Source organism: Onychomys torridus, chromosome 19 (assembly GCF_903995425.1).
Source record: "Onychomys torridus chromosome 19, mOncTor1.1, whole genome shotgun sequence".
Lineage (NCBI taxonomy): Eukaryota > Metazoa > Chordata > Mammalia > Rodentia > Cricetidae > Onychomys > Onychomys torridus.
Genome location: NC_050461.1, coordinates 54,122,981 through 54,139,659, shown reverse-complemented (window position 1 = coordinate 54,139,659; position 16,679 = coordinate 54,122,981). Strand labels below are relative to the sequence as shown.

The 16,679-nt window shown below is 42.4% G+C and overlaps 2 protein-coding genes and 1 long non-coding RNA gene across 4 annotated transcripts in view; 1 reads left to right on the top strand and 2 right to left on the bottom strand.

The window, feature by feature from the left end:
* LOC118570189 (acetyl-CoA acetyltransferase, cytosolic) overlaps nt 1-966 on the bottom strand; it is a 19,575-nt gene extending 18,609 nt beyond the window's left edge. Inside the window, exons 1-2 of the mRNA XM_036168534.1 lie at nt 789-966; nt 174-308 (exon numbers count right to left, since the gene is read on the bottom strand). Of these exons, the coding sequence (XP_036024427.1) occupies nt 174-308; nt 789-843 (190 nt within the window). The 5' untranslated portion in view covers nt 844-966. The remainder of the gene's footprint in view (nt 1-173; nt 309-788) is intronic.
* On the top strand, nt 661-16,679 carry LOC118570191. Its single transcript, XR_004943160.1, has 3 exons — nt 661-900; nt 5,098-5,153; nt 16,505-16,679. It is a non-coding gene; the product is annotated as an uncharacterized LOC118570191 (long non-coding RNA).
* Nucleotides 8,153-16,679, bottom strand: part of LOC118570190 (WT1 associated protein) — a 29,885-nt gene continuing 21,358 nt past the window's right edge. For both annotated transcript variants that reach the window (XM_036168536.1, XM_036168535.1), the window contains exons 7-8: nt 10,997-11,151; nt 8,153-9,397 (exon numbers count right to left, since the gene is read on the bottom strand). In XM_036168536.1, coding sequence (XP_036024429.1) covers nt 8,814-9,397; nt 10,997-11,151 — 739 coding nt within the window. In that variant the 3' untranslated portion in view covers nt 8,153-8,813. The remainder of the gene's footprint in view (nt 9,398-10,996; nt 11,152-16,679) is intronic.

Sequence of the window (16,679 nt, the reverse complement as noted above, 5' to 3'; positions counted from 1 at the left end):
AGGAGGAGGGGCAGAAAGAATCCTGGCAGAGGGAGCTCTGAGCCAAGACATGTCCGGTGGCGAGTGTGTGTGTGTGTGTGTGTGTGTGTGTGTGTGTGTGTGTGTGTGTGAGTGTGCAAATAAACGTGTGTTTCTAATGAGCCTGACTTCTCCTGGGGTTACTGAGGAGTTACCTGCCGCCAAAACGTGTCCAAATATGACCTCGGACACCTCTTCTGGAGCCACCTTGGCCCTCTGCAGGACTTCTTTGATGACAGTTGTCCCCAGGTCGTGGACAGGCACAGTAGACAGGGCACCGTTGAAGGAGCCTGTAACGGAATGGGGAAGAAGGACGGCGTCTGAACCCAGAGCACACTGAGGACCACCAAGGAGGAGGAGGATGCGGCAACATGCTCTCCATACAAAAAGCGCTGGCGCCGGGGCGGGCAAAGGCGATGGGTGCTTCCAGGACAATGCCAAGGCCAAGGCTTGCCCCGATCCCCTGCTCGGACCACCCGCTCGCTGCCCCCACCATCACAGCGTGACCGATGGCGCTTGGCAGAGCGGGCCAATCAGAGATCAGGAGAGAGAAGGCGTCCCAGAGGCAGCCAATAGGTGAGTCTGGCAGAGCGGTGGTTCTACGGCCAGGAACCAATCGCAGCGCGAGGGGCGGGGCCGCGGGCGAGGCGCGAGGCACAGGTCCGTGGCGTCCGCCGCCGGCCGCCCCCTCCCGGTCACGCGAGCCCGGTTCTCGGCGCCCCGGGCGGGGAGGTGGGTCGGAGGCCGAAGCGGCCCGGCGGGACACTCACCTACGGCGGTCCGCGCCGCAGAGACGATGACCACGGGGTCCGAGCCTGCGTTCATCCTGCGGCTCCGCTTCGGGCCAGCTGTCTCGTCCGCCAGGCGCCGTCTACGACTGAGGTATAACTTCCTTCAGCTTCCCTGGCCGTGCTGGGGGCGGGGCTATGGCCTCCACGCCCCGCCTTCACGCCACGCCCCCACGCGCCTGCGCGACACGCTGGGCGGGCCCATGGCCCCGAGGTGGGTGGGGTGTGGACTGTTGTATGGCATGGGGTGGCATCGGCGCAGCGAGGTGTGTCGGGCTAGGGTGGGCGTAGACAATCCAGGGGTGCTGGGCTGGACGAAGAGAGTCTAGGGGTGTCGGAGAGCGCTGTGGGGTGCCGACGAACTAGGAGCCTTAGGTGCGGTCGGGTGTAAACGGTCTAGGGGTGTCGACCTGGGTGGGGTCCCCACTCCAGAGAGCCTAGCCTAGCCTTTCCTGGGTAGGCAGGTCCTGCCCCTCCTGGAAGGTCCTCCTCTGCGCTGGCAGCTTCTAAGAGAGATCGTTAGGGCGATGGATCGCTGCTGTTTCAAACCTTTCCGACTTCTTACTCAAAGTCATTCTGTTAGGCTTTTTCTTCTTACCTGTCTGCCTCGTGTCATTCATGCCTTTTGGCGACTCCCTCTGGCCACTCTCAGCCCGCTCCCACTCCCCAGCTCCTCCTCCTCCTCCACCACCACCACCACCACCACCACCATCACCACCACCACCATCACCACCACCATCACCATCACCACCACACCACCACCATCACCACCACCATCACCACCACCATCACCATCACCACCATCACCACCACCACCACCACCACCACGGGCCATCTACAGCGCCCAGGTATTTGGAAGGGAGCGTCATCTTGTTTTGCTTCTGCAGCTTTTTGGCCCACAGAGAATGCCACCTATTTAGGAAAGCAGAATCCTGTGCTGGAAAGGAGAGGCTTTCTAGGCAAGTCTCGCAGTGAGCGGGAACAGGGGACAGTGAAGTAAGAGAAAGGTACCACAGGTTGTGAGGGAAACTGACGTAAGCTGGGGCCTCCTCCTGAAATGTAAACTGAAACATCATTAAGATCTTGAGAGATGTGGATGGGTCAAATAAAATGGGCTCCTGAGATGGGGCTAAAGAGAACAGAGTTTCCCGCTAGAGAAATTAGTGGTCAGCACTCACTCTCACTTTTCTAGTGGTCTTTATTGTGCTGCCTGTTCCCGCGAATTTAAGAATTTAAGGGACTTATCCATGCTTCGTGCTTATTACATTTTTTTTTTTTTTTGAGCTGAGGATCGAACCCAGGGCCTTGCGCTTGCTAGGCGAGTGCTCCTCCACTGAGCTAAATCCCCAACCCGCTTATTACATTTAAAAAAGATCGATTTATTCTTATTCTATGTGTATTGATGTTTTGCCTGCATGTGTGTCTGTGTCCTGTGCATGCATGCAGTGCCCAAGTAGGCTGGAAGAGGTTGTTGGATCTTCTGGGACTGGAGTTAGAACAGGTGTCAGCTGCCCTACTTGTAGGTCCTAGGAATTGAACTCCAGTCCTCTGGGAGAGCAGTCAGTCAGTGCTCTTAACCCCTGAGCCATCTCTCCAAACCCCCAAATAATAAATGATTTCTTCCTAGGAAAGAGAGAAAAATAAAAGGAAACTATGACTCCTTTCCATTATTTTTAGCGTGCATCTGGCCCATGCATGGCTCTCAGCAGACGACTGTAAGGAGACTTCACATTAACAAAAGCAGTTGGCTTCTTGAGATTTTCTCCTCTGCATAGGTGCCTCGTGTCTGCAGAGGGTGGACGAGGATGCTGGACCCCTTGGCATTGGAGTTACAGAAAGTTGTGAGGGACGGTGTGGGTGCTGGGAACCAAACCCATTTCTCTGCAGAAGCAGTAAGTGGTCTTAACCACTGTGCCATCTCTCCAGCCCTCTGTTTTCCCACAATGATGGCCACTCTTTAGTCCCCTTTGAGGGCTTATTCTGACTGCCTTGTACCCAATTTTGCAGCAGCTCTCCAGGAAGCACCGTGTCCACCCCATCACTTCAGTTACTACCCGTGGTGTTGACAGCTCTGAAATCCTTCTGTCTAACCTTATTGCCTATGAGCAGGCTGGTCCTTCTATTTAAACTTTCTATAAAAATATCTAATTTATCACATCTAATCCAAAGTCATTATAACTACCTCTTCAGTTTAGTTCTTCTATCTGAAGACTTGGTGAGTGGTGTAGCCTTCTCTGGAGAAGCTAGAAATCTCTTGAACTCCGCTTAGATTTTACTTCCTCCAGGAAGCCTTCCTAAACCCTACCTTTGGTGTCCCCTCTGCTCTTATACCTAATCTTGTCTTTCTACTTACACTTATAATTCTTAGTTTCCAGTGTACTCTGTTATGCTCTACATAGTATTCTTGATCCCTTCTTACACTGTTGTATTATATATGCCTAGCACATTGTAGGCAGCAAGTCTGATGAACACTAGTATAGCCCTTATGTTCTCTGCATAAGAGTACATGGATATGAGCTAGCTGTGGTGGCACAGGCCTATAATCTGAGCATTGGGAAAACTGACAGGATCAGGAGCTCAAGGGTAGACTGGGCTACATGACCCTTGTTTATAGATATACGGAAAATATGGTTCTGTGGAGTTTGCTCAGTGATTAAAGCATTTGTGCAATCAAGAGGACCAGAGTTTTGATTCTGAGAAGTCACGTAAATGTTGGGTGGATGTGGAAGTCCACCTATGATTCCAGCCGCAAGGTAGAGATGGGATCCCTGGATCAAGCTGGCTAGTTACATAGGCTGCACTGGTTAGTTGTTGGTTTACTGATCTCTCATGCCTCAAAAGTAGAAGACCAGTTAAGAAAGATCTCTGACACCAGTTCCAGGCCTCCACACATAAACACGTGTGAAAAAATGATTAGGAATATATTCTTTTAGGGACAAGGTATGTTTTCACTTGTCTCCTGCCTGCAGGCTCTACTGGGACCCAGCAGAGGAGATTTCAAGAAGCTAAATGTTTTTGTTGAATGAGGAGCAGCAACACTGTGAAGTCTTCATTATAGCTCCTTACAATCATCTACTGAGAGCCATGCATGGGCCAGATGCAAGCTAAAAACAATGAATGGAGAAAAGTAGTTTCTTTTTCTTTTTCCTTTTTGCCTAGGAAGGAATCATTTATGATTTTGGTTTACAGTTCCAAAAGGATAGTCTATCACGGCAAGGCACAGTGGCAGGCAAAGGAAACGTGGCAGTAGAAGGAAGCTGCTGGTCACATCTTAATTCCCACAGGAAGCAGAGAGCTAGAATAGTTTTGCTGGTGCTGTGTTTTTCAAAACAAGGTTTCTCTGTGACAGTCCTGGCTGTCCTGGAACTCACTTTTGTAGACCAGGCTGGCTTCAAACTCACAGAGATTTGCCTGCTTCTGCCTCCTAAATGCTAGGATTAAAAGCGTGCATTATCATGCCCAGCTTTTTATTTTTTTTCCTTAAATATTTGTGTTGTGTATGTGTGTACACTCCATGTGTGCAGGAGCCTGTGGAAGCCAGAGGGGGTCAGATCCCCTAGAACTGGAGTTCCAGATGGTTGTGAGCCACTTTATGGATGCTAGATCCTGAACCTGAGTTCTCTGTAAGAGCAGTCAGTGTTTTCCACTGCTGAGTCTTCTTTCCAGCCCCTGGAATAGTTTCATATGCTGCTAGGCTAGCAGAAGAACAAAGAAGATTTTTAACAGTGTTACGGACTGCTTGTCCTGAAGAGGTCTTGCAATCATTCTAGGGTTGTTTCATGAATAGTTGCAGGATTCCAATTATCAGAAAAATGCTGTTTTGTGAATATTATTTTTACAAAAATCTATATTAAATACAGTTGAGAGGACAAGTTCATGTGTTGAAGTCTTTTATACATGCTCACATTTGTCTTCCCAGCATTCACTTGGAGAAAGTAGCTTCAGGTTGGCCTGAATTCCCAATCCTGCTTCACCCAACTCCAAGTGTTTTGATTAGTCAACAGCAGACAACAACCACGACCAACTGTTCATTCACCAAACTGCGAATATGACAGATTTATACTGCTTTTAATTCCTCGTCCATAAACTTTTTCTGGCCATGGTAGGGATAACCTGGGCTCTGACCATGCAAGGCAGGCACTCCACCACTATGCCACACCCATCCTCAAATTGTTTCCAAGGACTGTACTTAACCAAGCTTGTTGTCTTAGCCTGCCATTTTTAACTCCATACTTTTATATAATGCATTCTTTCAGTTACTGCATAGCCATCACATTGTTTTCATCCCCAGCTCCAGTCTCCAAATTTTGGCACAGCAACCTCCAAGACTGTGTCCTCCCCACTAAGGTTTGTATTGTTTCTTCCTTTTATCGAGAAGGGCAGACACAGGCAGGAAAACATAAAGGTGGCCTGCCGGCTTTGGGGTGGATATTATCAAGGGACATTCAATGATAGCTCTCTATAAAGGGCAGCCTCGGGGTTACTAAGTATTGAAGGTGTCGTTACCACATTTTATGAAAAGGACAATGACAAAGTGCTGGCAGTTGCACAGGTAGGGAGAAGAGGAAGAGAAAGCAGTGTCTTTTGAGTTAGGCATCGTGGTCAGCCATGTGGTAGACAAGCTCCTCCATGGCAAAAAGGGAGTCTGGGGGCTGAAGAGATGACACATCTGTTGAGAGCACTTGCTCTTACAGAGGACCTGGGTTCCCACCAGCACCCATATGGCAAGAAGCTCACAACTGCCTATAACCTCCAGTTCTGGGGATCTGATGGCCGCTTGACCTCAGCGTGTATTAGGCACATCCATGATACAAGACAGTGTTTCTTTGCGACAGCTCTGGCTGTCCTGGAACTTGCTTTGTAGACCAAGCTAGACTTGAACTCACAGACCTTTTTCTTAAAGGGAGGTAGGGGGCTTCAGAGAGAGCAAGGAGTATTGGGAAAGGATACTTAGACCAGGAAAAGAAGGAAAAAATCACTGTAATTCAGATAGCAAGCCAGTTGAGGAAGTTGCCTGGCTATGGCTCTGTAAGCTGACTGCTCTAGAGCAAAATTCTAGGGAGGAAAACTACATTATCTTATTAAAGGTATAATTATTCCCTGGCATGCTTTAAGGTGGATCTGCCTTCTTGTGCAGTGGCCCCTTAGCCAGGTGACTGACCTGCCTGACTATATTAACTCCTAAGGGAGAGGATAATGGTATGTCTCCACACAGGTAGATTCTAATCTTCTGGCTAAGAGGCAACAGCTTTCTTTTAATGGAAATTCAAGTGGTGGTGGTGTAGGCCTTTAATCCCAGGACTCAGGGAGGCAGAAGCGGGGAGATTTCTGTTGAGTTCGAGGCCATCCTGGTCTACAGAGTTCCAGGACAGCTAGGGCTACACAGAAAAACCCTTGTCTCAGGGAGAACAAAACCCAAACCAGACTTGGACTTCTACTTGACAAAGAGGTGGTGTTTCACCAGGACTGAGACTTAAAGATTTAACAGTGGCTAACATTTACTGAGCAGTCACTGCCTGCACACTGAGTGATGTAACCCTTACACCCTAACTTCCTATGTTGAAACTATTTCCTACTGATGAGAGGTTGAGACCTTTGGATTACAATGACAGAACTCTCCCACACAGACTGAGAAATGAAATGACGTCTCTACCTTCTGGAGATACATCTGAGGTCCTCACTAGGAACCAAATCATCCAGCACTTCAGATTCATCTCACAAACCCCAGCCTCCAGAACTGTGAGCAATAAATGTTGCTGACACCCAACCTGAGCTTAAAACAATACTTCACTTCTACCAACTCAGCTAATGACCTTTTATGGAGTAGGGCTCTAGTCATGACAAGATTACCAGTAATGCCAGGACTCAACTTTACTACTGTTCCAAACCACTTAACCTGAATAGGGTCCATCACCTTTTCCCAGCAAACGAGGCATCCAATTCCAGAAATGAGGACTGCTGACTTCACACGCAACCATAAATCCTAAGTTTTACCAAGCAGAATAAACAAATGTGAAATCTATTTTGACATTAAGCCTATATTAAATGTAGTCAGCTACACTTCTGTTGAACAATTTCCTGTTGAACAATTTCCTTTTGCACACCGATTATTGGATGCCAACAGGATAGAAAAAGTTACATTTTTGTGTAAATTGGGTAAAAGGATATATATAAAGCTAAAGCCCAATAGTAATTCATAAATCAAGGGAGTCTGTTTTTTTTCAAGACAGAGTTTCTCTGTGTAGTTTTGGTGCCTGTCCTGGATCTGGCTCTGTAGACCAGGCTAGCCTTGAACTCAGAGATCCGCCTGGCTCTGCCTCCCAAGTGCTGGGATTAAAGGTGTGTACCACCACCGCCTAGCAATCAAAGGAGTCTTTTAACATACATCAAACTGGTTAATTATATACACATTTATTTAAAATCACATAGCCTTTATTCACTTAGGACTGCACAAAAGCTTAAGACAGTACAGGTTTTTTTGTTTCTGTTTTTTAATTGAGACAGGGTTAATCTGTGTCCTCACTGGCCTTTAACTCAGAGATCCACCTGCCTCTGCCTCTGCGTGCTGGGATTAAAAACGTGAGCCACCACTACCCACACAGTGCCTCTGAAGCCAAGATCATAGATTATTTACCAGCTAGGCAAGCAAAATACAACAGTTCTTTTCAAAGAAGTATCTTAGTTTCAACTGCTAAAACTTCAATTCTACAGTTCCTTGATAATAAGTTAATTAAGAATCCTGTTGTTCTTAAAAGAAATGTTTCATCATAACCATCTATGAAAAGTTGTAGATCTAGAGACCTTAAGACCTTAACACTTAGTATTACTAATTTTTTAGTGTAGGTGCTGCCAAAGCAAGCACAGTTAGTATTACTAACTATATTAACAGTGAAACTTTAATAACCTTTCACAACACTTTTCCCATCTTCACACCATACACTTTCTTATAATCTATGCAAGCATGCTGTTTAGGAAAAACCATTACTTGGTCAGTGCTTTAAAACAAACATCCCTGACTAAAGATACACCCAATTCCCTGAAATCAGATCAAGAACTGCTCTTCAACTGAAACATAAAAATTACTTAGCTGTTTTTAAAAATGAGATTTTTCTGTCAAGGGAAAAAAAGCAAAACTATGAACTGCAGTCATAAACTCCTACTTCATTCTGCAAAAAAAGGGTGCAAATTAAAAATTAGGTGTGTACAGTCAGACATAATGCATGGACTGTTTTAATCTAACCTTTGTATATGTTACAGGGGAGAGGGAATTTAGCAGTTCAGTGAAAACAATTAGCAACTGCTATACACACCCAAAAGAAAAGAAAAAATAAAAATAAAAAAACGAATAGAGGAGTCATAATAAAATTTTTTTATTTAGGTTTGGTCAGTACAAGTGAGATATACTGGAGTCACAGGGCAATATGCATTAACAAGACACAACAGTTCATAAAAACTTAGTAACTATGCACACAGATTTCTTAAACATTCAGTCACCTAAAGATGAATGCACAGATGTATGGTGGAAAAACTTTATCTAACACTGAAACTACTATAGGACTCCAAGTCCAACTTTTTAGTGATAAAAACTACTGTACTGGGCAACCTTGGCAGTCATAAGCCCACATCTACTCTAACAAGTCTGAATGGTGCATAAGTATATAACAGCATGAGTTAAGAATGCCCTTACACAGCACAGGTTCTAGATAGACACAGATTTATACAGACATCATCGTTATAGATTCCCATTTACAACTTCACATTAACTCATATAAAAATAACTTGACCCTACACAAAATGTTCTTTTAGCAACGTTCAAAGTAATTAACTGTTACGATTTTCAAAGTGGCAGAGGTATTGAAGCAATAAAAAAGAAAAACAAAACAAAAAAGGGAACCAAACAAAAAACACACCCACAAAAAGGCAAATTGTGACAAAAGTATGCATTAATTTTTGACAGTATCCTCTCCCAAATTAAATGACACTGTATAAAAATTTGCTGGAAAAATATTACAAAACTGAACCCTGTACATTTACACTTGAGTCCAAGCCATTCTGAATGTGGCGGGAACCCACAGTTCGATTACCTTTCCCACTCACTGCTTTCTCCTCTTGAGGGTCATGGCTGGAGTCTGTGTCATTTGAGTGATGTGTGAGAGAGTTTTCACTGCCCGTGGGAGAGTCTACACTTTCATACCCCGCACTGAGTGGGTTCATGTAACTACTACCTCCTCTGCCAGTTCTCTCCTCTGAGCTGTTGGAGGCCTTATTACCATTCCCTGAAGAAGAAGGAAAGTCATCCTCAGTTGTGTTCCCCTCCCTGTGAAATCCAGACCCAGACGTCCGCTGGCGGGAGGAGCTGCCATTACTTGGTCCATTTGCCAGACGACTGCAGTCTTTGCTTGTGGCCTCTGCCTGATCCACAGGTTCAGAAGATGTAGTCCTGCTGGTACTTGGGGCTGAAGCTTGAGACTGCTGCTGCTGGTACTGCGCCAACTGCTGCCGTGTCTCCTTCAACTGTTGCTGAAGAACTAGAATGGTGCTCTGCATACCCTCTACCTCTTCGTCCAGTTGAATGATGAAGTCATTCAGTTCTGTGCAAAGAAGAGTCAAACCTACTTTAATATCTTAACGTATTTTTAAAACATTTGTTATGTGTGTACACATGCACTCACCTGTGCATGCGTGTATGAGAGGCCAGAGGTCAACATAAGGTGTCTTTCTTTTTTTTTTTTGGAGCTGAGGATCAAACCCAGGGCCTTGTGTTGCTCCGTGTCTTTCTTCTATAGCTTTCTACCTCTCACTGAGCCTGGAGCTTGCCATTGCCATTTTGGCTAGATGAGCTGACCACCAAACCCCCAAATTCATCTTCCACACAGGAGTGACAGACCATCACGAGCTCCACACCTAGCTTTTTATTTGGGTGCCAGGATCCAAACTCAGGTTCTCACACTTGCACAGCAAGTGCTATGCCCACTGGTCTACTACTTCTACAGCTCCTCAAATATTGAGTACCAAGAGAATAAATACTGTTCTAAAACTGGAATAACATACCTAAAAAATTTACCTGGAATTTTAATCACCATTTAAGAATGAGTTTGGAGGGTAGCTGGATGCTTTAAATATTTAAGTAACCAAGTTAAAATTGATTCCAACTGGACTGGAGAGATGGCTCAGTGGTTAAGAGCACTGGTTGCTCTTCTAGGTCTTGAGTTCAATTCCCAACACCCATATGGTCGCTCACCTATAGTAGGATCCGATGCCCTCTTCTGTGATACAGAAATACATGCAAGTAGAGCACTCATATACATAAAATACATATATAAATAAGTGTTTTTAAAAAACTGATTCCAACCATCCTGCCTCATACCTCTGACAATAGCCTATAAAATCTTATCTGCATTGACCGGAAGGTCCCTTCTCTTCACCCTCAGTTAGTACCTTCAATTAAATCTACAGCTGGTTCAGTTCTCAAGACATGTTGGTTCTTTACCCCCCTTCCCCAAAGAAGTCTGATCCACACACAATAACAAAATCACCTAAGAAATATACAAGTCCATTAACTTTCTAAAGAGGCTTTAAGAAAAACAGCCTCTCAGTTGCTATATTAACATCTCCCACTTAACATGTTTATACATAATAAAAGCTAAGAATGACAGTATTATCTACCAACTTTCTTTGCAACCAACCATCAAATAACTGATTCTCAGTTTACATGTTCACAGTGTGGCTCTATTTCTTACTATTAATTCACTTCACAAAACAAGAAGAAAAAAAAAAAACATGCAGCTATGCTTGGACAAAAAAAGGACTATGGTAACAATTACATTTGGTTTGTCTCAACAAATTTAAATAGTGATTCTCCTTTTTATTGAAGAGGACCTTAAGGAAATAAAATTATGTTACTTTTTAGCCACAAAAACTGCCAAGTGTTTCCAAGATTCATATTTAAGAGAAATTAAACAAAACACCTTTTATTATAAACAAAAACTCACAAAAATTTCTCAATGTGCTATTAGTACCTTGGGAACATTCTAACTTAAGTAAATGGCTTTGTTCTAGAAATCAATGGTGGGTGTTGCATGCACAATTTTATGTAACCAGAACATGCACAGAAACTTATCTACCATAAGCCTGGCGGCCTTTAATGCCAGTGCAAAGGTAAGCAAACTTTAAACAACAAACCCCCTTACCATCCTGACTGCTTTTAAGCTCCTCACTATATTTCTTCTGTAAAGCCAACTCTGCTTCAAGCTGTGCAATACGGCCCTGGGACAGCTGCCTTCCAAGCTCTTGGTTCTCCTGGATAAGCATTCGACACTTCGCCATTAACTTTTTGCCTGTTTGGCTGCAAAGGAAAGAGCCAATCATCACAAAATGAAGACAAAGCTCTCCATAGCCTTTGCTCACAATCATCACAGCAGATGTACAGAACTGTCACGGCAGATGCCACCCTGTCATTACCATCTTCTTTTCTGGAACATGTCCATCTTCTGTACTTCGGTATTTACCAATAGAGCAGGAAAAATAAGCCTTAAACAAAAAGTGCCAAGTAGCCATAGCCACTTTTTGTTTCTACTGCATCAAGGTTTGTATGCTAAATTATCATTTGAAGTATAAGCAGGACATTTAACATATACCTTGGATATACTGTTAATGTAATACTAAGGCACTAAGCTTTATCAAACAAAAGTTCTTTAAAAAATATGTATAGAATCTATTATAAATGTATGCCCCTTTACCACCCATAAAATACCTATAAAAGAGGGAAAATATATTCTTACTAAGAAACACACATAAAGGATTCCTTTTAATCAATTTAATAAGTATCTTTGATACAAGAATATAGCTTTTAAAAGACTTGCCAAATAGAAATCCATTAATTTCTTATTTAACTTAAATGGGACATAAATTTGGGGGTTTTGCTATGTGTAGAGGATGATCTTGAAACTGCAATTCTCCTATATCTTATTTACTGGGATTACAGGTATGAGCCACTATGCCTGATGAGCATTTTAATACTGGATTAAGACTGTATATTCCCAAGTCACAAAGATCCAGGATTATTTTCCAAACCTCAAATTATCTGTCAGATTAGGAGCACTATACTTTTGAACATTTTAATTTTCCAAATAATAGTGCCCTACACTATTCAACTCATACAGAGAACCAACAGAGTAATAAAACAATTAACAATCCAATAAAACTTCACTTCTTTTAGCCTTAGTAATAACAGCACACAAAGTATTAACTTCAAAGGTATTTGGCTTTAATTCACAATTGTGATACTGACTTTGAGATGTGCACATGGACAATTTCACATTCTTCTCATTGGATTAAGTCTGGAATGATCTCATTGGATAAGAACACTTCTGTACTGTACTGTTCTTCCTATATTTCTACTGGGATTTGCACTTGCCAGATATACAGAATCCATCTGATCCTAGCAAACACCAGAGCCCTAGCAACAGTAGTACTTTGTAGAGAACTCTATTACTGGGAATGTTGCAAATTTCCTTAACTTATAGCTTATGTTATTATAATACAGTTCAACAACAACAAAAAGTTGTAGTTAAAATTTCCTTACAAATATTGGTGGAACATTAAAAAACAGGTTACTATTGTTCAAAGGAACCAAGGTACAAGCTCTGAGTGCACACAGTAAAAGTTAATTTGTTTAACACATTTCCTCCACTTCCTATCAGCCTCCTCAGAGTTTAGCCTCCAGATGTGGACACCACTGTAAGACAGTGATCTTCTTCCTTCTACTTGACTGCCCATATAACAACAACTTTGTTTCTTTCTCTGTTTTGAGATAGAGTCTAGCTGGGCATGGTGGTGTCTGCCTTTAATCCCACCAGAGGCAAGAGGATCTATGAGTTCAAGGCAACCATGGTCTACAGAGCGAGTTCCAGGACAGCCAGGGCTACACAGAGACCCAGTTTTGCTAACTTAGAACTATGAGACCTGACTGTCCTCAAACTCACAGAATCTGCACACTTCTGTCTCCCAAGTACTGGATTAAAGAAATGTGCCACCACACCTAGCCAACTGTTTCTTTCATATGCATCAAATTTTTCCACCAGAAAGTTCTTTCCTGTAAATTAATAAAGATTAAGGGGAAAAAACAATTATAAAGTACATTAATTGGTCACTTGACCCTATATAGACATAAAAAATTTTATAGTAAAATATTTTATTTAAAAATGCTTAACAAAGTTTAACTACCCCGTGGATGAATCATTAGGAGGATGATGAAGTTCTAGTGTAAGCTGAAGCTAATTCTAGGCCATCGTTGGCCATATGGAGAAACCCTGTCTTAATCATCTCTTGGGTTGGGGATTTAGCTCAGTGGTAGAGTGCTTGCCTAGCAAGCGCAGGGTTTGATATCTTCAGCTTAAAAAAAAAAAAAATCACCTCTAAACTTATTCTTATCTAAAACTGCTTCAATTTTATGTTAGTAACTATGCTGATTAAAATTGGTGGCTGTGGTCATCACAACACACACAAACACACTCCATACATGGTGTGGGGCTGGGAGTGTACTCTGATTTTAGCATTAAGGCTTGGTTGGGTTCAATCCTTAATACTCGCTACCAAAGAAAAGGCTGAGGACACAGCTTAATTATAAATTGCTTATCTAGCATTGTCAAGGCCCTAGGTTCAATCCTCAGCACCACAAAATAGAAAGAACTTAAATTACAAGTAAATATTTGGAAAAGAAAAGCAGAGATCACTCCCTTTCATTTAAGTTTTTTTAAAATGGGGGTCTGGAAAGTTAGCGCAGCATTTAAGAGCACTTGGCTGCTTTTCCTGAGGTTTAATTCTTATCATATACACGGTGGCTCCCAACCTTCCAATTCCAAGGGACCTGACACCCTCTTCTGGCCTCCATGTCATTTGGTGCGCAGACAGAAATGCAAACACATCACTCATACACATGTAAAAAAAAAAAATCTTAAAACAAATGCGGGGCTAGGCGGAGGTGGCGCACGCCTTTAATCCCAGCACTCGGGAGACAGAGCCAGGAGGATCTCTGAGTTCGAGGCCACCCTGGTTTACAGATTGAGATCCAGGAAAGGCACCAAAACTGCACAGAGAAACCCTGTCTCAACCCCTCCCCACCAAAAAAAAGTCTCATTGTGAAGCCCTGGCTGGCTGGCTTTGAACTCCCAAAGATCTTAACAGGAAATACTTACAGACTTACAAAAAAGAAGGGATATCATATATTGTTTTCATTATCAAGGGAAGGAAGCCAGGTTATTTTGTAGAGATGTACATATAATTGCCTAAATGACTAAGTGTAAACTGAAAATACCAATATATTCCTAAACACTCTGATGAATGTCCTGTCAAATGAAATATTTTAAAGCAGACAGTACTACAGAGAGAATCACAGTCCATCTCTCATTAGCTCTTTTGTTCACTTTTTGAGACAGAATATATGAATTTACTCCCTGAATTTCCCATTCTCCTACATCAACCTCACCAATGCTGGGATTGAAGGCATGAGCCACCACACCCAGCTAAAATCTTTATCCCTCAAAATTGGAACTGAATTAGAGGGGAAATACCATATACACATATAAGAAAACCCAAAACCCAATCACCTAAATCATTCCACACCGATTACTGACTGATTAATCACTACTTATTTTCAAGTTAACAATGTATTTTTAATACCTGATTATGGCTTATGATTTAACTTTATCATAAAACCCCATTTATGGGTTGCTAAAGTAAGATTAACTAATAAAAAGAAATACCAAGTAACCATTCAAAAGGTAGTAATTTAGATATGCTTAAACATACCCAAGAGTTAAAAATGGAGAAAAAAAAATAAAGCTTTGAAGTATATGTATGTACGGCATGGTTACATTTCTTTAAAACCAATACACATAAAATCATTGCATATGCACATATTATCTTGATGATACCCAAGGTATTTAACAGCAGTAACTGGTCCTGCAGAGCAGAATGGGGCAGGCTGACATCAGGCCAGGAGTCTCTCCTTCCTCTAGTATTTCAACTGTGTACCGAGCATGCATCCTCTTATTAAGAGAGAAGTTACAGCAAGAAAGCAGGTCACAGGCCTTGAAGTTACTGTACCCAAGTAGCAAAGAAAGACTGGCTGAGCATGAATACATGTTAGTAACACATTTTACAGACTGCTACTTCACCTACTAAAAATAGACTTAGGGCTTTTCTATTGTGACTGGAAAATGCATAAAGTAAATACAAAAGATCCAATTTGGTCACAATAAACTACTTTTGAACAGATTGGTTACTTACCCTCCAAACCCCCAGTGACAATTTTAGAAGCAGACTTGTTCCTGTAAAGTCATACAAATCACTCCTCCAACCCACCCCTGCCCCACAATCAGTTCCCTAAAGCAAACATATAAGATACTTACAATTGATTTGAACGATTAAGAGAACTTAAGTCACCCTTGTTAAAACTGCACTTAAACGTTGGGACAAGCTGGAACATTTATCTTCTACTCATCTCAGACTCCATTATCACCAAGCGAAAATTCAAACTGGTGACTTATAGACGAAAAAAAATTCACCTCCAGGCTTGGATGGAAGCATGAAGAATATAATGCCTCGTTTATCTAAATGAGCAAGTGAGTCTGCTAGAATGATCACTATACCTTTTTCCAATTCACACCAAGTCTCACTTGGGCCAGCCCAGAGTTCCAACACATTATTTCCCCAGTCTTCTGGCAGGAACCTTGTGAGACTGTCCCACATTATGGTCTACTGCAATATCCTGGGGCCAAATGCCAAGTCTCCTTGTCTTTTATACCACCTGGAATAAAGTCTTTTAAACGAGGCAGCCTTTTCCTTCACTTTGAAGAGCACAGAATAATTTTTCCAAAGTGTTGATCTGCTCTCCACAGCCCCCCAAAGTAAAATATTAAAGAGTACAACAAAATTAGCAGAGTATTCCTTGAATTAAAAAAAAAAAAACCCAACTATTTCAAGGCACATTTAATTTAATATCAAGAATTCGATACAAAAGGCCCAAATACAATGAAGGAACACATTCCCCCATTTCACACCAACGACAATGCTGTTCAACATGTGCCTGCTGAGTGAGATGAGGGTTTACTGAATAACGGGAGTCTCTTCACGGCCCATACCTTATACAATCTAGTTGTGAAATCAATACTCAGAATGCTTCAAACACTTTAAACCTGCAGTGAGACCACACCTTCACGTTTGTACAGTCCTCCATTAAGGTTATCTACAGTTTCCACGACCATTTAAAGAACAAACCATTGATAGAAACCACATAGATTTAAGGCTCCATTATGTAATATAGAGCTCAGAGCTAAAGGATAAATATATGCACTACCTGTACTGGTAGTTATGACTTGATTGTCTCACAGCTTATTAGAAGTTGGTTCTTAGCATGTAAACCCTTTAAAGGCAAAATTCTCCTCATTTGAGTTTTGACCCAGTAGTTCAACGCTCATGAAGTCCACAGTCTTATTGGCATAACTGATGTACAGTGTCTCTAAGTCACTATGCTCAAGGTTAAGAGCGATGCATATTCCACTTGTACATTTTACTGGAATTTTACATGTTCAATTCATGATTTAAAACCTCTAGGTTTTCAATCCTCCAAACTGTCTGAAGACACAGTGTGCCACAGACTTAAGACTTCTGTTTTCCCCTCTATTTTCTTCAAACAGAAACATTTCTCAAGTGTCTACATGTTCTAGAAGGGGACTTTTTCGGAGGTGGCCTCTTCTTCGGAATAGTCCGACGGCATCAGGCCTCTGAAGCAAGGGGAAGGGGAAGAGAAAAGCTGAAACACAAGGTTCATCTGGTAAGTTTTACATTAACCATTACAAGCTGGACAGTATA